Source organism: Electrophorus electricus, chromosome 10 (assembly GCF_013358815.1).
Source record: "Electrophorus electricus isolate fEleEle1 chromosome 10, fEleEle1.pri, whole genome shotgun sequence".
In the NCBI taxonomy this organism is placed as follows: Eukaryota; Metazoa; Chordata; class Actinopteri; order Gymnotiformes; family Gymnotidae; genus Electrophorus; species Electrophorus electricus.
Genome location: NC_049544.1, coordinates 14,848,601 through 14,868,584, shown reverse-complemented (window position 1 = coordinate 14,868,584; position 19,984 = coordinate 14,848,601). Strand labels below are relative to the sequence as shown.

Below are 19,984 nucleotides of genomic sequence, written 5' to 3'. Positions count from 1 at the left end.
TTGAATATCTGTATGAAAATTGAAGGCAGTTGGTCGTACAGACTTTAAGACAGGAAGGGGAGACACTGTCTGGACCTCGTGCTTTTCTTGTTTTCTGTCAGTGGAAGAGCCAACACACATCCTCTTCACCTATCTTGAGTGCAGCCTGAGTATCGGGGATGGGGGGGGGGGGGGTGGATGGTTGCCAGAGGTGTGATGGGGGCTGTTGTCTTTGGGCTGGAGTGGGTGAGGGGTGTGAATTGGTCCCTCTCAAAGTTGCAGTAAAAGACATTCAGGTGATCAGCCAGGCCTTTGTTTGCCTCAGCAAGGGGGATGGCTTTATGTTTGTGATGTTTTGCAGGGCTCTCTACATTGATGCAACATCACTGAATCAAAACCTGCTATTCAGCGTTTCTGTGTAGCTTCTTTTAGCCCCGCTGATCACCTTTGGCAGTGAGTATCTTATATTACTTCTGCAGGCATTCTTGGCCTGATGAAGTTGTCTTAGTATGGCTGTGAATCATGGCTTGTTATTGTTGTATATGTAGAAGGTCTTGCTCTGGCACACAAATCTTCAAAAAATCAGATGTAAGATGTCATAGTGTCAGTTTTTCTAGGTTTTTCCAGATCTTTCAGTTCATGCTTGACCTTTCTAGTCCATTTCTTCAATGTTTTGACCACTGGCTTTGCAGACCTTAGTTTTTGCCTTTAGGTTGGAATAAAATGAACCAAGTAGTGATTAGAGTGCCCAAAGCTGCGCAGTGAACAGAATGATAAGAATTGATAAGAGTGTTATTATCTATGATGGGACAATTAATATGCCATCTATATTTTGCTAGTCATAATTAAATTTTGCTCTCTTAAAGTCCACAAGGATTTTGAAAAGTGAGTTTCTGTTCCAAGTCGGTTATCTGATTTTGCCAGGGTTTGCAGTGCATCATTCACCCTGGCCTGGGGAGGGATGACAATACTAACCAGGATGAAAGAGTAAAACTCCTTCGGTGAATAAACTGACTTGCAGTTTATCAACAATGTCTCCAAATTTGGACACTGTAACATTGGCACACCAGCCTTAGCTATTGTAGAAGCAAATCCCACCATGATTCTTTTTCTCTCACAGCTCTGTTACATGATCCGCTTGGTATAGCTGGAAGCCCCGCAGATGTAATACACTGTCAGGGGTGGATACTGAGCCAGGTTTGAGTGAAACAAAGAGCAGCAGAATGTGAAAAGTCCTTGTTTGTCCTATTTTGGAGAAACAGCTCATCCATTTTGTTGGGGAAGGAGCAGAGATTCATCAGGTGAATTGATGGGAGTGCAGTTTGAAATTCTTGCTGTTGGAGCTTCATTAGCACACCAGCGATCTTCTTCCATCTGTGTCTCCTCCATCTCTCATAGAGAGCTGTTATTACTGCAACTAAGATCTCCAAAAAGCTTTCTAGATATGTGAAAAGTGGTCAAAATCTGTCTGGAGTGAACTGATTTTAAGCTGTTCTTGTCTAGTGAAAGTAATCAGTTTTGAGTAACTGATCACACAGTGTATAAACAAAAAGAAAGATAGTACTATAGTCTACTGTGCCCAGGCTACCATCAGCAGTGCTATCTTGACAACAATGCCATCTTGTCAACTGTCAAGTGAAGTGATAAAAAGTCAAGTGATAAAAAAGACAGCCAAAGGATTTTTTTTTGTTGCTCTACAAAACCTACACTGCAGTATGCAACACAGTACAAGATAAAGCTTGATAGAGCCAAACCTTATCAAAAAACCTAAAACCTTAACCAAAACCTACAAAAAATAATATCTTGCTTTGCCCTTGTATTAAGAAAAGCACTATCACAAGGCTGAAGGTTTTCCTGTTCTCTGATCATTGTATTCATACTACTTTTTAAAAACATTCCATCATTGGCTTCAAATTGTTTATACATGCTTATTTAAAGCAAATCTTTTTCAACCGCTGACTACAAAGTGCTGTTGGACTTCACTACAGATAAGTACTATAAATACACTATATATAAATACAGTACTTATTCGCTACTTAAAAAATCCAAATAGAGTAACATTTCAAAGTTGTTTTTTTTGAATAATCATATTTTTTACTTACAAATCTAAACCTTGTTGCATATTTAGGTATATTGCATAATTAATGTCAGTTACCTTAATTAATTTGAAATGATTTTCTGCATTTTGCTACAATAATCAATACCCTTTAAAAAATCTATTACGACTTTCTCTTTAAATGCATTTATTACCCTGACCCTGAAGTTAAAACAATCAATGGCATTCATTGACCTGGGCTTGACTTCCGAAAAGGAGTAGAGCACAAAGACCATCTCATGATGGACAAGCAAGTATTTCTCCAAACACTCTCTAGTGCTGAAGCTGAGCATAATGCCACTGCACTTTCAGGACTGTGCCCTGCTGCTGCATGATAATGCACTGTGCACTTTACTCTCTGCACTGCACTCAGCAGAAGCAAAGGCCTTTAATGTCTCTACCAAGCATACAGATTATCTCAGCATTATCTTTTTTAGTTTTATGCCTTCGCTTTGTACCCTTTTAATCTCACATCCCTGTACTATACATTAGAGGCTAAATATACAGAAGGTGAAAATAACAACGCAGGCGAAGAACACGCTTGCTTCTGAGGCCTGGCATTTACAAGTAAAGCAAGTGCACAAATAAGACTTGAGAAAAAAATAATTGAAGTGAGCACAATAGTGTTGAAGGAAGGATAGGCAATCATCAGCTCATGGAAGCTTCTAGGGTTTCATGATAAGGATGACTGCTCATTTGGATTTTAAGCACTGTTCAATGAGAAATAGACAGTAATTGCTATACAATCTTTTTATTATAAGGTTTGCACCTTCCATATTTTCTGGCATAGTTGCAAATTGTTATCTTAAAATTGTGTATTAATTGATAATGTGATACTTAAAATTCCAAAGCAGTTTTGTTTTTTTTTCAAACGAGAATGGTAATCGAAACTGAACATATGGAAAGTGCATGACCTTCTCTTTGAATCACCAGGTTATTGCCGTGACAGCCTTGCTGTCTAATGGTCCATTGTTGTAAATTATAGTGAGGTCTGTAAATGTTGATTCTAACATCTGCCCATAGCCAGACTGAAACAAAAGACATATCTGTCAGCCTTGCCTTGTGATAAGAAGGTTGACTTTGACCTGTGTCCAACAGAGATTAAACAGAGCCATGGAGCTCTGTAAGGCTGCAGCAGTCCTGTTAGATATACATTATATTTCATTACCAGTTCATGGTTGCAATTAGTGGCCAGTGACCAGTGCTTACAGTAAAAGTAACAGTGGATCTGCAGAAGAATGTAATAAACTGAAAATGTTATAAAGTTAATATTATTCTCTCATGCTCACCAAATGGCAAAGCAGTTTTCACACTAGTACTTCATATCTATTAAAAACACCTATCTGTCCAAGTGTAAGACACAAGTAATTATGATAAGGTATGTTCATTAAAGCAAGAGAGACTATTTATAAACTGTTATTAGGTTATGTTTTGGAACCTCTAAATATGACAGCAGTGGTAGTTACAGGTCACCCAAGCAGACAGATCAAGGCTTTGGTTCTAAGCCAGATCAGATCCAACTCTAAATAGCTTAACTGCACTCCACTGATTGCCTTTTATCACAGACCAACTGTTTAATTGTTAATTAGTTTAAAGCTTTTACCAGCTAAGACTAAAGCAACTATTCATATTTTAAAATGCACACTGTAATTATTATCCTGACAAAAAAACAAAGCTGTGAAAGAGTGCTCTCACCAGACTCTCTTTCATCAGCATTCTGCATGATCATTTGTAGCACTATATTTATTACCTTTGGACAACAGTCTCCAAAGCCTCAGGTATTTAATTCTCACTGTATTTCTTGCCACCTAGAGTGAGGTAATCCGGATGAGGGAAGGTAGAGTGTGTCAGTCACCTTGTGAACCCGGATGGAAATCCGATCGTGTCGTACCGCAGGGTAGGGAGGCAGAATCTCCAGACTTTGAAGCTTGCCTGCCATCCCCTTCCTCACTCCCTCTGTTGTTTCATGGCTGGCAGCGGTGTTACAGCCTCTGCCAATGTTCCCTTTCTCTGACCCACTATTGAGGTCAGTTACTGCTCTCCCTGTTATTCGTGGCCTTTTGCCAAACAATGAGATCTCATCTGTGGCTGGAACCCAAATTATGAGAAGTAAGGGAGCCTGTTGTTTTATACCCCTCTGGCTCACCTATTTTGGTCCAGCTACTGTATTCTGTAAATATGGATCAGAAAGGGAGCATAAACATGTCAAACACAGGGAAACTCAGGGAAACTTCTAATTTGCCACTGGATAGCACTGAGCACTTAATTGCTCTCACTGCAATGACTATTTTGTCTCTGCACATTAAACCAACTATTAGTTGCAATTTGAGCCCTCTTTCCATTTTAACTTACCAGTTTGATTCATACTGATTACAAGCAGGCCACTGCCAATCATGTCGATCAGAGTGGTTAACTGATACAGCCCCAAGCACACCGAGGTGTGTGGTATTCATCCATCGGAAGTCACCTGTAGTACATCTTGTTATGTTGTAACAGACTTCTGACATAACAGGCTTTGAAACTGCAACCACACAGAAACAATAGCAAGTGTATTGGTTTACATGCACTGGCACTGAACACAGATTCCCAGAGTCCATCACCCTGGCTCTGTCTTTGCCTCCTTCTCATTCCCTGGACCCCAACAGGACAAAGATACTTGCTAGTTCCTAAAATAGCCTGTGGTAGAATGCCTTGTGCCTCAGTGATATGGCCCCAGCTGCCATTCTGCTGAGTGAGAGCACTTTCTTTTAACAGATTTTCCAAGTGACTCCACACTAAGGTTTGTATCACTCGTAAATGACAATAGCATTATGATGGTTTGGTGAAGGGATATATGAAAGGGGTGTGAAGCCCTTACACTGGAGCTCAAGTGTAACAGTTGAATGAAGCAAGGCCCACTTTTGGGGAAAATGCTAAGCAGTAAAAACTAGTGGAAAAACAACTTACTGTCCTTTGACTTATGAGCGCATTTGGCATAAATGTCAGATTACAATACCCTAAATAGTTCCAAGTGCTGCTTCATTGCACATGTTCATGTTGTCCATTGTGCTGGATGGGGAAACAGGAGGCGATATCAGTGTGGTAGGGTACGAGGTTCCCCATCAGCTTGAACTGAAGTGGGGACCATCCATTAGCACGTCCTCCATGGCAAGGTGTCTGAGAGCGATAGTGCCCATCGCCCCACACCCTCACTCTCTCAGCAGACTGGCACCGGCCACCACCTCCCTGATAGGGGCGGGTCTGCTGGGAGATGGGAGGGGAGGGGCTGCTCTCTGGAATGGGTATGGGCAAGGGCAGCCGGCGCCACTGGTCTCTCAGCTCACTCATGCTGACAGTCCATTGCCTCATCAGGTGACCCCATGACAGGTCGAGGTGTGATGCTGGGTTCACCTTTGCACTTTATGTCAGGATGCCCTATGGACACATTACAGTGGAGGGGACAATTGGGGTTTGTGTACTGTATAAAAAATATGCACAAAAACGTTTGTCAAATTCTGCATTAAACCTAATTCTAAACTAGAGTGGAATCTGCTTTTTAGACTGATGTTTGTTTCCTTCTGTTCATAGGAAATGTCCAGATGGTTTTCAATGTATTAAAACAGGACGCAATCCAAACTATGGATACACCAGCTTTGACACCTTTGGCTGGGCCTTTCTCTCCCTCTTCAGGCTTATGACACAGGACTACTGGGAAAACCTCTACCATCAGGTCTGCATTTTCACTATGTCTGTGTCATAATTTTGAGCTTCTGTTTTGGATTAATTCCTGAAAAGTGACATTTTGATGGGATGTTTCATGGATTAAATCTAAGCCAAAAGCTGATCTCATCATTTCTTGAGAAAAGTGGCATATAAAAAATGCTAGCTTGAAACAAAAACAAAAATATGTGTCGTGCATGTAAACGCAGCACCTCCTACACCTCTTGTCACTGATAAAATAGCTAGAATACATGTCTGGCATTTTGTTGTTTTATTGATTGGCTGTTCAGAGCATACAGAGAGAGGGTGAGACAGTAGACTAATAAGGGGTCCCAAGTTTGCCCAAAAGAAGATGGAAAATCTCTATTTGTTCAGTTATTTCATGCCCATACACAATCATTTCCTCCTGGCAGACTCTTCGGTCTGCAGGGAAGACGTACATGGTGTTCTTCGTGGTGGTGATCTTCCTGGGTTCCTTCTACCTGGTAAACCTCATCCTGGCAGTTGTGGCTATGGCCTATGAGGAGCAGAACCAGGCCACCATTGCTGAGGCATGGCAGAAAGAGAAAGAGTTTCAGCTTGCAATGGAACAGTTAAAAAAAGAACAGCAGGTATGTGTCTACTTAATGTTGTCCAACCTGATTGTTGTTGGTGATCTATGATGGCAATAAAAAGATTAGAGAAAAAAAGTATTTTTTTACTCCCTTACAATGGATAAATGCTAATTTCATAGCAACATGAAAGCATGTCGTGTTTTGTTTCAAGTAGACTGAAGCTGTGACAGTCTTTTGTCATGCAGTACTAATCCAAAAATTCAAGTAGCGCATTTAAGTCATAATTATGAATAATTTAGCTGCCTAATGGAAATATGATCATCATCTTTTTCCCTTGTCCATATTTATGTTCATACACCTTCATCTTCCTGCTTGGATACAAATGTGAATGTCCCTCTATTTTACAGGCAGCTCAGAAAGCTCAGGAGGCTGAATCTGTGGTGGCTCCTGACATGTCTCCCTCAGCCCTACATGATGACAAAGAGCATGAGGAACGGAAGAAAAGCCTGGGGCCTGTTTGCGAGGAGACAGAGAATGATGGCAATGAAAAAACACCAAAGCTAGACACCATTGAGGGAGTAAAGGTAGTTTGGTCTTATTGGGAAATGTGATCACACTTGTCAAAAAGGAGGTGATAATGTAACAAAACAATTCCGTGGAAAAGACCTGAACTGCAGTACTGGCTAGGAAAGATTTATATAGGAAATGCGTAATTAATTGTCACTAATAATCAAAGACAGTAACTGTATTGCAGCAACCTTCTAACGGAGAAGAAATCAAATGCTTTTGCTCAGCCCATTTCAGCTCAAGCTGCTGTTTCCCCCTCCAGCAAACACATACCTTGCTGGTACGTACTCTGTCCACGCGCACCAGACGAGGAAGCCAGGTCAGCATCTTCAACTTTCGCCTGCGGAGCAAGGACTCGGAGGTGGATGCTGATGATGAATTCAGTGCTCCCGGCGATTCGGACAGTCGTCCTGGCTCGCTGGTTCTGCCCTGGCATGGACGCCGCACCAGCGCACAGAGCACGTGTAGCCACAGCTCCCAGGTTTTCTACCCAAGCCTCAACATCAATGGCAAACTGTTTGTGGCCATGGATCAGAACGGCATCTCCAGCCCGGGGCCCATGAGCCCCCTCTCACTGCCAGCATGCACGATGGAGAAGGTCAAAGAAGAAAGTGTGAGTAACTATTTTAACAAAGGTAATAGGTCTCCCTTTGAATCTCAGCTGTGCTGTCAGGTCACAATATAATTTTAGACTAACTGGAAATATAATGGTGAAAGGCATGGATACAGTTTACTGAAAAACAATACATTCTACATTGTAAGCAGACATACATTTTTTCAATAATAATAATAACAATATTCAAAGTATGAACAATTCCATGGTTTAAAAAAGAATTGTGTTTACAACAGGACAGAGACCTTTGTTCCTTGAGTTTTCTGGTAGCAGCATAAGGTGTCTGACTGAACAGATTGTTGCATATTCAAAAAATAAATGTAAATAATTTCGTTGTTTCTTTGTTGAATGGTCGGTTGTCTGTGTATAGTGCAGTATTCTATATACTGAAGAAACAAACAGTGAGTCTCAAAAGACAGAGCAGAGAGTATGATAACCTCTTCCAAGGAAACAAGAGCTTACTTCTATGAAACACTGAATGCAGTGACAGAGGGCTTAATCATAGCCTATACGATGTCTCTAGCCATGCTTGGCCCAGTGCTACTGAGAGACATTTATAGACATTTATAACCATTTATAGACATTTATAACTCAGCCCAGACAAACCCACTGCATGTCTTATTTTCATTTTGCTTAGATGAACATTACATGTGAATGTATGGAATAGTGAGAGCTAATGCGATAGTATTGCGATAGTAAAAATCAGAAGCTCAGGAGATGCATGTAGCAGTTATGCACTCTGTTAAAGGTTTAAAGACTAGTATCGATATCAAGCTTCAGAAAAAAATAATAATAAAAAAATAAATAGACAAAAGAAAAAAAACATTTTGAGAGGTGTTTTGAGAGGTGGCAAAAAGTATAAATGTATGGGAAGTTGTTCCTGTACTTTTTCTAAAGAGAAAGGCCTGAAAGTTCACAGGTTAGCCAGGAGCTCTCGAGATACCTGACAACCTCAGCACTAGCTGACAGAAATGACTGAGGGAGAGGGAATGAGGATACACTGTTGTCTTGGCAATGCAGCTATGGTAACGTAGCAACAGCTGAATAGGAGTTGTGGTGTTTCGCCACACACAATTACGCACACACATTGTCTTTGACACACAAAGATCCACACATGCGCACACGCGCACACACACACACACACACACACACACACACACACACACACACACACAGGAGAAAGGACTTCTGGTGTTTCCCTCTTGCCAAAACAGCATGTGTGGGTGTTTTCGTAGGCAGTGTCAAAGTGACTCTTTGCGTCATACCTTTGATTGCCTGGGGTCAAATAATCCTAGTCACTGCTTAAGACAAGGTACTTACAAATTAAACAAATAAGTCAGACCAATTGTGGTTTTGAAAGAGTACAGCTAGAAAATAATCAAATACAGACATGGTTTACAGTACCATATAATAATTTTCTTGCACAGCTGATGAAGGACCTCTGTCTGAATTTCTCTGGACACTTTGTGTACTTCATTACAATTTTGAATATCTCTACATCTCTATCTACAATACACTACAGTTACTCACCTCAATATTTATACAATACTATAATATAGTACATATGTATAGAATATATATATATATATATATATATATATATATATATATATATAGAATATATATATATATATATATATATATATATATATATATATATATATATATATATATATATATATATACACATATATACTATATTCTAGTTATCATGCCACTCAAATAAATTTTTGCAAAGTAAGCTGTGTGGAGCACACACACTCACCTTCAACTTTACAAATTTGTTTATTTTAAAGGAAAACACACTACAACAAACCTATAATGAGTTTAAATATTCCACTTTACAATGATACAAATTATATTTAATAAAATATATAATGGACAATCGTGTGCTACACACAGCTTACTTTGCAAGTGGCATTTGAGTGGCATGATCAAAACTAGTGATAGTCACTGTAATAGCACTTGCTGAAACAACATATGTAGAGCTTCCCACCAGTGAAGAAGGTGCATTAAGGTGACACTAGCAGGCTTCTGTTGTTTTCCAACGTTTGCATCCCCACGGTCCCTTTTTCCCATGCACAGGGACCAAACTCAGTGAGTGAGCTGAGCAGTATGCTCCTCCCCCACATCATCTCCCAGGAGGGTAGAGACAGGACGCTGAGTGCTACCAGCTACCTCACTGACGCCATGGAAGGTAAGATGCACAGAGCGGAAATCTTACTCTTCAGAACTGGCCTTGGTAAAATTCCCTAACCAGTGACACTTCCAGAAATATAAGCCTTTTCTCCTTTCTTTTTTAGGACAGTTTATGGTTCATAACTGTAACAGATAATATGTTGAAAAATGTATTTCCAAACTGTTGCCTTTGAAATGATTGTGTATTAAAATCAATTTAATTAGATGATACTCTTTTTAAATTGTGATACACTGACCATAATATTGAATAAAAGCTGATCTCATCCACTTTCTCCTTCAAGAGAGTTTCACAATGAAAATCTCTGTGTAGATATAAAATCTCCTTTCAGAGATTTTGTTTTGCCTCTCAGAGTGCAGAGCATGTGAGGACAGAAGGGCATCTCCATCTGTACACCGTTAAGGTAGTCCCCTGGGAACTCACTCTCTGCTGTTTTCAAGACAGAGGTGTTATCCTCTATAAAACCGATTAGCTTGCTTGCAGTATCACCAGGACCTCACAAGAAGCAATTTTTTCAGTGGGGCACTTTAACCCCATCAATAATGTAGCAGCATTGGTCAGCATTGCTGGAAATCTCCACTTTGTGGACTATGTTATGCTATCTGTCAAACTGGCCAGGAGTATTATGTGTAAACTACTTGTAGGAGAGAAATGTTTTCTTTTCATGGGATAAACAAACAGCAGCTGTTGTTCTGCATGTCTTGCCTGAAGTTGAAGTATTTGCAGTGTTCACATTTTCAAAGTTCTGCTAGTTCTAGACACAGTATTTTTAAAACAGTACTTCTTAAGAATGAGAAGGTGCCTGTCAGTCTATACCCTGCTGAAGTAGAGCAGGTGAAGGAATGTTCCCTCTCTCATATTATTACACAACCAGTATGAAATGACTAATATGCTGTGACATTAACAACTTTAAAACTTAAAAATAACTCTACTTTAATTTTTGCTTTAGTATAATAAATGTAAAATGTAAAAAGATAAATGTAAAAATCATGTGAAGAAACATTGAAGAGCATTACCAAACCTACAGTGCTATCCAAACTCACTGTGGTAACCAATGTTATGTAAGTAGCTGTGTTCGTGAAAGGAGACATCAACAAAGAATTAGTTTAAGGAATCAATGGGTATTCACTACAAATTAGATGGAAAAAAAACAGCTAGCAAATCCCCAATGAGGCTTTAAGAAGTATTTTACTTTTGGTAAATATGATGAAATCATGTTTAGAATCTTTCCTATAAAGGCAGTGGTCTCAAATTGTGAATTTGTCAGCTGAGAAACTGCTAACCAAAGGGATTTCATCACACAGAAGGCCTATTTCAGGTGCAGTAGCATGAGAAAAGGCCTATCCTCATTACCACAGACACAAAAGCTGACATAGCAAGACACCATGAAGCCAAGTATAGCACTATGTATAATGAACATAGGTTGTGTTGATCCCATGAAGGCTTATATACCCTATTTTGCACATACACTTGGCTTCCACTTTTTTATGTACATTCTGTCTACATGAACATATTTTACATTATAGTTCATTTGGTAAAGTCAAAATCAAAGTCAATAAAATTGTACTTATAAAATGCACATCAAACATCCTCCACCCCATTAATTACTAGTCAGTTTCTGACCGTCTAGCTAGTCTTGACCAGATATTATTTGGGTGGTGAACCATTTTCGACCCAGCAGTGACACTGACATATTGGTGGCATGGAAGGGCAGCGAGGGCATGACTGCACATTTATGAAGAGTTGCAGAATGGCTGAGAAAAACTGATCATGGATATGGATTATAGTCTTTAATTGTAAACCTACAAGATGTTTTCAAATAAATGTTTTTAATAAAGTGGGTGGTGAGATTATTATTTTATCATGTAAACATATAGCTAACTGTTACTTGTTTGACTGATTCAGCCACCTGGTTATCACTGTGCTGCTATTCTCGCTACTATCTTGCATCTTTAGAAAGTGTGACTTTTAGCACATCTCCAGTTAGCTGCAGTTAGCATATTCAGGTCAAAAGAGAAAACCTTGAGGAATCACTTGTTCTATATACATTTCTGTTCTGAGCAAAGTGATGATGGGATGATGGGCCTGGTGTCCAGGGGATGCCTGTTGGTTGGTAAATTTCCACTGGAGTGGACGAAATGAGGTTTGTCAAGGTGGCTGCACTCCCAGTGGAGAATGGCACTAGCACACACACATTTCAGGAGTTAGCATCTACATTAGTCCTCCTAAATCAAGGAAGCAGACCTGCTGTCTGTCTTTATCAGATTCTCCATTAGAAATGGATGCAGGCACTGTGGCCCCTACCCATCTCACCAAACACCATTCCATCCCACCCTAGCCCACTGCTCAGCACATTTTGTGTCAAACTCCATTAAAGGAGAAAAAAATTCTAGCCTTTTCCTTAAACATACATCTCATCTATAGTTTTCCACAAGATTAGTTTTATGATGATCTAGAATTAATCTCGCATTTTGTGCAAGTATAATTTACTGTTTTTTCTTGTGGCTAAGGTCTAAGTCTGATCTAGTCTATGAAAACTATGAAATACTCAAAATTCTTTTGCTCCAGAGAACTAGTTTAGTATTTACAAAATGCCTCAGTAAATCAAATGTTCTTTTTCTATTTGGACAGAGTTGGAAGAAGCCCAGCAAAAATGTCATCCCTGCTGGTACGTCTTTGCCCACAAGTACCTGGTATGGAAGTGCTGCCCTGACTGGCTCAAGCTTAAGGAGTGGGTCAAGTTCATGGTTATGGACCCCTTCCTGGACCTGGCCATTACTATTTGCATCGTGCTCAATACACTCTTTATGGCCCTGGAGCATTACCCCATGACAGACGAATTCAACAGGATGCTGTCCGTGGGCAACCTGGTGAGGAGGCATTAAGGTAGTCCGCACTTTAACATGCATGACGGGGCAGGTGGGGAGGGTCACAGGCAGTCTGCATGTTCTCTGGTGAGTTTGAACAGTACCTAGGTCATTTTTTTTTGGGGGGGGGGGGGGCTGGTTGGCTCTTTGTAGACACATTTGTCAGACTCTGCCTGTTTTCCCACTTGTTAAAGGGGCATCCCACATGTAGCACCTTGCTCATTATCCAGCTCAACACTGCTAGCTGCATGCAAAGCCAACACTTTTCAGGATTTAATGTTCACTACAGAAGAAAATAAACTGATTGTGAGAGATAGAATTCATCCCTATTTATGCACTTATTTGTGTATCTAGAAAGAAGTATACACTGGTAGTTTTTGATAGAAATATATTAAAGGTTAAAAATAACTTTACATTTTTTCTCTAATAAAATAGAGAAATCCATATGATATTTTTTTGGCATGCTGCATAGCATATCAAAAACATACTGCAGAAAAATATCATTAAAACACTAACACAGTGTACACATTGGATCTGCTTTAATATTTAAATGTGCACAAGAGACACAGTTTCCACAGTATAGTTGTAAGGTTGAACACTTTTTATGTGTGACATGCAAACAACTCATTTATGCCATCATAATGCTTCCTGCATCACACTATAGCTGTGTGTTACTGTATGTTGTGAGCAGTTGAGCTGTATTAAGTCTTAGAGAGAGTCATGTCAGGACAGTGCTGCTTGAATCAATATGTCTCTCTACACTTGGTCAGCCCCGGCATTTGTTCATGCTGGCTGGTGTTTATCGAGCTGGAGACATGGTGTGTCTCACTTCAGCTGTGGGGTTGAGGGAACATATTGTATGACAGAGCCCGCCAGTGAAGATATATGCCTTCTCCCATGGTAGTCATAGCTGTTGTTTTGCATGACTGATGCTATTATTGCCTCTGTCTCACCTCCATCTCTGAAGAAGTGGGAATGCAGTGCTGGTTTTGTACAAGTTCAGTATTATCAGGTTCCAGGTGGCAAGCACACTCTGAATGCTCAACCATGTTACATAGTTGCATTATGTTCAGAGTTGTTCTCTGTTTCAAAAACTGATGACTAATCATGCCATTTGTTCTGTTTATATATATATATATATATATATATATATATATATATATATATATATATATATATATATATATATATATATATATATGTCAATTAAATTATATAATTAGTGGTTGATGTATTATTTGGCCTTTTCATGACATGGTTCATAATGTCATTAGTTACTGGATTAGTTATTGGATAACACCCCCAAAAACTTTTCAGTTACAAAAGTCCTGGCCATATTTAAAGGGCTTCTTGTGCTTTTTTCACAGAAATCTAGATGATTTGGAATTGGTATTATGTGTCTGTCTGATTGATGCTTGACAAAAGTGGCTTCACTATCTGTTCCCATTGGTGGCATTATCCTTATGCATCCCACACTCCTGTCTAATCTGTCGAGCAGACTATGATGACTGCAATAGACAGCTGTGTTGATGGCCATGGTTAGCGGCACATTTCATCCTACAGTGAGAATGTCACTGAGCATCTCCTGTCCTGCAATGGGGTGGGAGGGTAGGGGGGGTATCCTCAACCAGGCACCCCTCCCCCGCAACCGAACCTATTGGTGGTTCATGGGTACAGAGGAGAGTCCGTCTCCTGGAGAGATGCAGAGAGAAGGGCAGGCGCCACTGAGTCGGCCTCTTGATGAGTCAGACTCTCATGTGCTGTGGCATGCTGTACAGTTGATCAAGTTTCACTCACCTCAGAAAATTCTGCGGCCTCCCTTTGTCGTGCCTGAGTGTCCAAGGTCAGATGTTCCTTTAAGCAATCCCATTCGAAAAAAAAAAAAAGCTAAACTAATGGCTGGTTGCAGTTTATAGATAGGTGAAAGTTTCATAAATGCAATTTTCATCTCTTTCTTATACAACCCTTTTTCTGTAACAGAATACATGTGTACTAACACTCTGTTCAGACACAATATAGTCTCAGAATAATTAAGTGGATAAATGGTATGAATACTATAATAAATAGCATTGCTCTTGCTCAGTGTTGCATGTTTCAAGAGTTGTTATGGTTGTTTTGTTTAAGTTCCTCTCTCTTTCTCTCTCTCTCTCTCTCTCTCTCTCTCTCTCTCTCTCATTTTGTCCCTCTTTGGGCTATTGTCATTTAAAATCTCCTATGATAATATCAACATTCTATTAGAAATATTTAGAAATATTAGCTAGATTTAGATTAGATAAATATTAGAAAGTCAGGAAGGCCCCTCTCTTAAGGGCGTCTCTTTCTATGAAGTATAATAGCAATTGGAATCAGCCTATCAAGGCAGAAGAGAAGTATGCTTAGCTAATTACTCTGTGAAGATGGAATAGAGAATATGGCAGAGTTGGTCTTTGTTGTGGAAAGGTGAAGGTCAACTTAAGATGATGGAGAATAGTACACCAGTCACTGTCACACAAAATCTGCTTGGTCATACATTCATTTTACTGGGTTTTAAGGCCTGTAAGCATCAGTGATGTCTGTGTCCTTCATAACAAGACAGCTATCACAGAGCCACCAGCATTGGAAGAGCCTGTCATCTATAGCTCGGTATGTGTGTGATGTCTGTATTAACATCTCAGACTTATGGAAGCCAAAATGAGTTACTATATACTCGGTGAAGCTGTTGATTGGTGCCGTGAGGTTTGAAAAAAAAAAAAAAAAAAAAACTGACTTCAAAGAAGCCGGAAGAGATCCATTTTTGCCAGGTCTCCATGTTGATGTTCAGATTAAAGAGGTGATTACAAGATGTAGAAGAGGCATGGTGGGAAGGAGTAGCTAAGCATATGCAGGGCAGATGTGATATTGAAGCCTGCGATGTATCATAGGGACATAACTAGTGACAGGGCCAGCCAGTGTTAAAAGGCCCAGCTCCAGCTGGGATGTGCAGCTTCCCAGTCTACCCTACTGCCTGTGTCACGTATCACATGTCACATCCATGAGCTCGTCCAAAAGCAACAACAACCAGAATGACACACTCTTCATGAAAAAAAAATGAAAAGAAAAAAGCAAAACAAAGAGCAGATGTGTCACAGACGCTGCTGCTTTTGCTAACCCTGTCCTTTAGCGGTAGTGCTATCCACTGTCTGCTGTCATACATGGCTACAAAAGGCTAATCGGTTATTATCGAGTTGAAAGTGAATAGAATGTACCTAAAAGAAACATCATAATGGCTATATAAGTGTTTGCACAGATTAGTTTGTCTTAAATAGACACAGAACAAAGAACAAAGCAACGAGTCACTGAATCTTTTTTTTGTTTGATTATTTTTGATAAAGGAATTTTAAGTGTATGAAAATGGTAACAACAATATGTAAGGTCGAATATTTGTTATATAAAATTGAATAAGTAAAACAAATTCTGCCAACTGAATTCATAGGTTCTGACTTAAAATCTGTTGCATGAAATGTTGTCTCATTTATACACCCACAGGTCTTCACAGGAATCTTCACAGCAGAGATGGTCTTCAAGATCATTGCACTGGACCCATACTATTACTTCCAGCAGGGGTGGAACATCTTTGACAGCTTCATTGTTTGTCTCAGCCTGATGGAGCTCGGCCTTTCAAATGTGGAAGGCCTGTCTGTCCTGCGTTCCTTCAGACTGGTAATGTATCACCTCTAACAGCCATGAGTTGTGGTCAGAGACATAAATGCCCTGTTAATCCTTCATCCTACATAATTTAAGAGATGATAAACAGTAATGTAAAAGTTCTTTCATTTTTTTTAAATTTATGACTTCCATATTATTAAAAGCATGGACTAAAGTTAAATGGATTACCAAATTCTAAATGTACTGATTTACTAGTGATTCCCCCTGACCAATTGACACGAGTGATCCTTTTGCTTTCCCAGCTGAGAGTCTTCAAACTGGCTAAGTCATGGCCCACCCTGAACACGCTTATTAAGATCATTGGGAACTCCGTGGGCGCTTTGGGCAACCTCACTCTGGTTCTTGCCATCATCGTCTTCATCTTTGCTGTAGTGGGCATGCAGCTGTTCGGCAAAAATTATGAGCTGTGCGTGTGCAAAATCTCCAAGGAGTGTGAGCTACCACGCTGGCACATGAAGGATTTCTTCCACTCCTTCCTGATCGTGTTCCGTGTGCTGTGTGGAGAGTGGATCGAAACCATGTGGGACTGTATGGAAGTGGCGGGCCAGCCACTCTGCATTCTGGTCTTCATGCTGGTCATGGTGATCGGGAATCTGGTGGTAAGGTTTTTTCTTCCCTATTGAGGCATCCCAATGATGAGTTGTTATTATGGTTTGACTGTTGATGCTGTGCTGTACTATGCTGCTGACAAGTAGAGCATCCAATCAGATATTAATTGGTGTAAAACGGGTTCGGGACATTGAAAGGATAAGCCTCTGAATTGGGTCTGTAAGGGCTATACTACAGTATTTTGCTTTATGTCTTTTTAGAACTGCCATCTTGAGTTGTAGATGGATGGTTTCCCTTAGGTCAGCTTTGCTCTGTTTGGCCAGTGCAAACACATTCAACCCGTGTTCCCTGCTGTCAACAACCAGAGCTAAGAGCTCAGACCCTGCGGGATCAACAGTTCCCATTTTCACTTCCCATTTCCTAGGTTTTTCTGTTTGTCTGTCTGTCTTCTCTCTGTCTCTCTTTGGCTTTCTACATTGCTTCGGTTCTCTCAATCACTCTCTCTTGTTATCAGTCTCTCCCTGCTGCCCTCACTCTGGCCCTCTCCATCGCACCCGCTCTTCCATGTCTGCTGTGGCAAAAGCCTTTGGCAGGGCCACACTAACTATTTCCTATAAGGGAACAAATGGAGAAACCCTTCTCGGGGGCCTTTTACTCAAGGGTCTTCTGACAATTAGGCGCCTGCTTCAGCTTTTTATATAGAGTGTTGGCAGGCTGTTCCTACTCATTTAGGAGGTAGGGAGGTGTGTGTGCGTGTGTGTTTGTGTGTATGTGCTCGCTTTTCTATTTTCATGCTCCCCACAAAGCTGTGATAGGAATTATATAGGCCTATTTCGATTATAAACATTTTTAAATGCATTATAAGCAGTAATCGGAATACACATACACCACCTGAATTTGATGTCTCCATCTTTAGCATCAAATCAGATTACTGATCATGTAAACAGAACTTCAATCATGATAGACACTTTTGGAGGATATATATAGATAAATATAGATATTTCATTACATGTTTGCTGGATATGCATGCCTTTGTTGTGCGAAACTGAACACATACAGAGAAACAGGATCACACACATAAACCATAGCATAACAATGTGTCCACTAGGCTGTCAGCACAACATGTTTTCTGTCCTAACTAACACATGGGCAGGTGTTGTTTCTGAGCCACCCATGCTTCGGACTGTTAAATGAGGATCTCTATCACAGTACAGGCGTGTGGCATTGCCAAAATATTAAATTTCTAACTTATCCTTTCCTGCCTCAGGTTCCTTCCCCAAAAGTAAGCAGAGGTCAAATGCTTGTCATTTTCTTATGGCAATTATTTTTCGACCATTCAGCCTAGTCACCTTAGTGACTGAGGAAGATATGGGCAGTGCAGAGAGCCTAGATATGTACTTCAAGTTGTTACTATAGTCTGGAAAATAGTCTAGAAGAATTCTGGCTTGATGTTTGAATATTTATATGTTTTATGCAATAGAAGATGGATGAAAGAAGTAGGTGAAGACATATGAATATAAAATGCAATCACATGCTTTAGGCTATATCTCTTGTATATCCAGGAAATAGTCACATGAGTGAAGTTTTATGCTACGATGCAGAAATATAAAAAAGAATGCAGTTATATGCAATGGGTGAAAGGTCAAATCCTGCTGAATTTGATTTCTGTATCTTAAAAATTAAAAGAACATAAAAGCCAAATGGAGGAACAAAAAGATGAAATGCAGTCATATTTGAAATGAAATGCAGTCAATCTTTGTATTGTATATGCTAACTATCTTGAAAATTCAGAGCATCAAAAACAATAGGTTAGTAGTGTTACATTGCTGAGTGCTGTCAGAATTAAATGCATTTATTTTATGGGAAAATGAAAGGATTAAAAAATTATTTAAAAGAGTGGATAAAGACGAATGGGTGTGTACATAGGGCAGCCTTATTGTGTAAAAGGAAACATGCATAGATAGAATGGTAAATCAGCACATGAGAAAGTAATATGAGAAAATTGTAAATTATTAATTATAAAATAATAAACCTCAAATAGCAATTTGTCTTTGGCATGCTAACTAAATTTAACTAAATTGATACAGGTATAGTTTGGCTGATATTTTTGTGAACCTTCATGAAAAATAGATCTTCATGATTGTCCCCTGATACTCAGTTGATGCAAAGCTTTGTGTATCTGCTTACGTCTTTCTGTGCTTAATTGGGTCCCACGGAAGGTGGGGCATTCACAGGACAGCATGTGGTGTTAACAAGCCCATGTCTTTCTAAGGCTCTGGCCTTGTCTCTGTGAGGCTAGTGCAACCAGTAACAATTACCCAACCCTATGCATTGTATAATATTATCTTTCTCAGTGGGGCTGCCTCCACTACAGAGCATCATTTGCTTATCATTTGTATTGTATGTAATGCACATTTTCTTCTTTTGGGCTATCTCTCTCTCTCTCCCCCCCCCCTCCTCTCTCTCTCTCTCTCTCTCTCTCTCTCTCTCTCTCTCTCTCTCACACACACACACAAAGTGCACACTCTATGTGTTCTCAGTCTTTCACTCCTGCTGACTGGTTGTGAGAGATGTTGTGTAACATCTTTGAGTGTGTCTCATTTGTAAAATTGCTGCATAGTTGTCAGGATATGTCAATCTGCTCTGAAAGAACCAAAAACCATTCATCTTGATTATGGGGTTTCAGTGGTTGCACACGGTAGCAAACTGAAGAGTAGAGGCAAAACCAGGCAATTTGAATGGGCTGTGGTTGCTGCCTGTCTGTGATTGTTCGCTGTGCTCTGAGGATAGCCTGTTAATTAGAGATGTAATTTGTAACTTACAAAACCAAACAAGTACAATGCTCCACTTGTAAAAAACTCCACATGTTAACACACAGTGGTTGATCTCTGCACTGCATGTTCAATCTGCTTATGTACTTATGTACTTCTACTTGCTATCTACTACTTCATTGTTTATTCAGCACATTTTTCTGACTGTAGAATCTCATTCAGACTCACAGTCCACTCGTTTATTTATTTTAATTTATCTTGAGTTGTGATATAAACACTGATAGGCTCCATTTCCTGTGCCTGTCTGCTGCATGATGTGGGTAACAGGTGAGAATGCCACCCAGATACCAAAACGGGAGCGTTGTTTCCATTTGGAGCAGAGTAACAGAACGAGGAGCACTGGAGGGTT

General features: G+C 39.9%; 1 protein-coding gene across 3 annotated transcripts in view; it reads left to right on the top strand.

The window, feature by feature from the left end:
- The window catches only part of scn5lab (sodium channel, voltage gated, type V-like, alpha b), a 96,947-nt gene that overhangs the window by 37,149 nt on the left and 39,814 nt on the right, over window positions 1–19,984 (top strand). For 2 of the 3 annotated variants that reach the window (XM_035530535.1, XM_035530534.1), the window contains 8 exons: window positions 5,642–5,783; window positions 6,187–6,384; window positions 6,735–6,911; window positions 7,157–7,507; window positions 9,593–9,704; window positions 12,336–12,574; window positions 16,076–16,249; window positions 16,498–16,854. In XM_035530535.1, the coding sequence (XP_035386428.1) occupies window positions 5,642–5,783; window positions 6,187–6,384; window positions 6,735–6,911; window positions 7,157–7,507; window positions 9,593–9,704; window positions 12,336–12,574; window positions 16,076–16,249; window positions 16,498–16,854 (1,750 nt within the window). The remainder of the gene's footprint in view (window positions 1–5,641; window positions 5,784–6,186; window positions 6,385–6,734; window positions 6,912–7,156; window positions 7,508–9,592; window positions 9,705–12,335; window positions 12,575–16,075; window positions 16,250–16,497; window positions 16,855–19,984) is intronic. The other variant, XM_035530536.1, reaches the window with a different exon arrangement.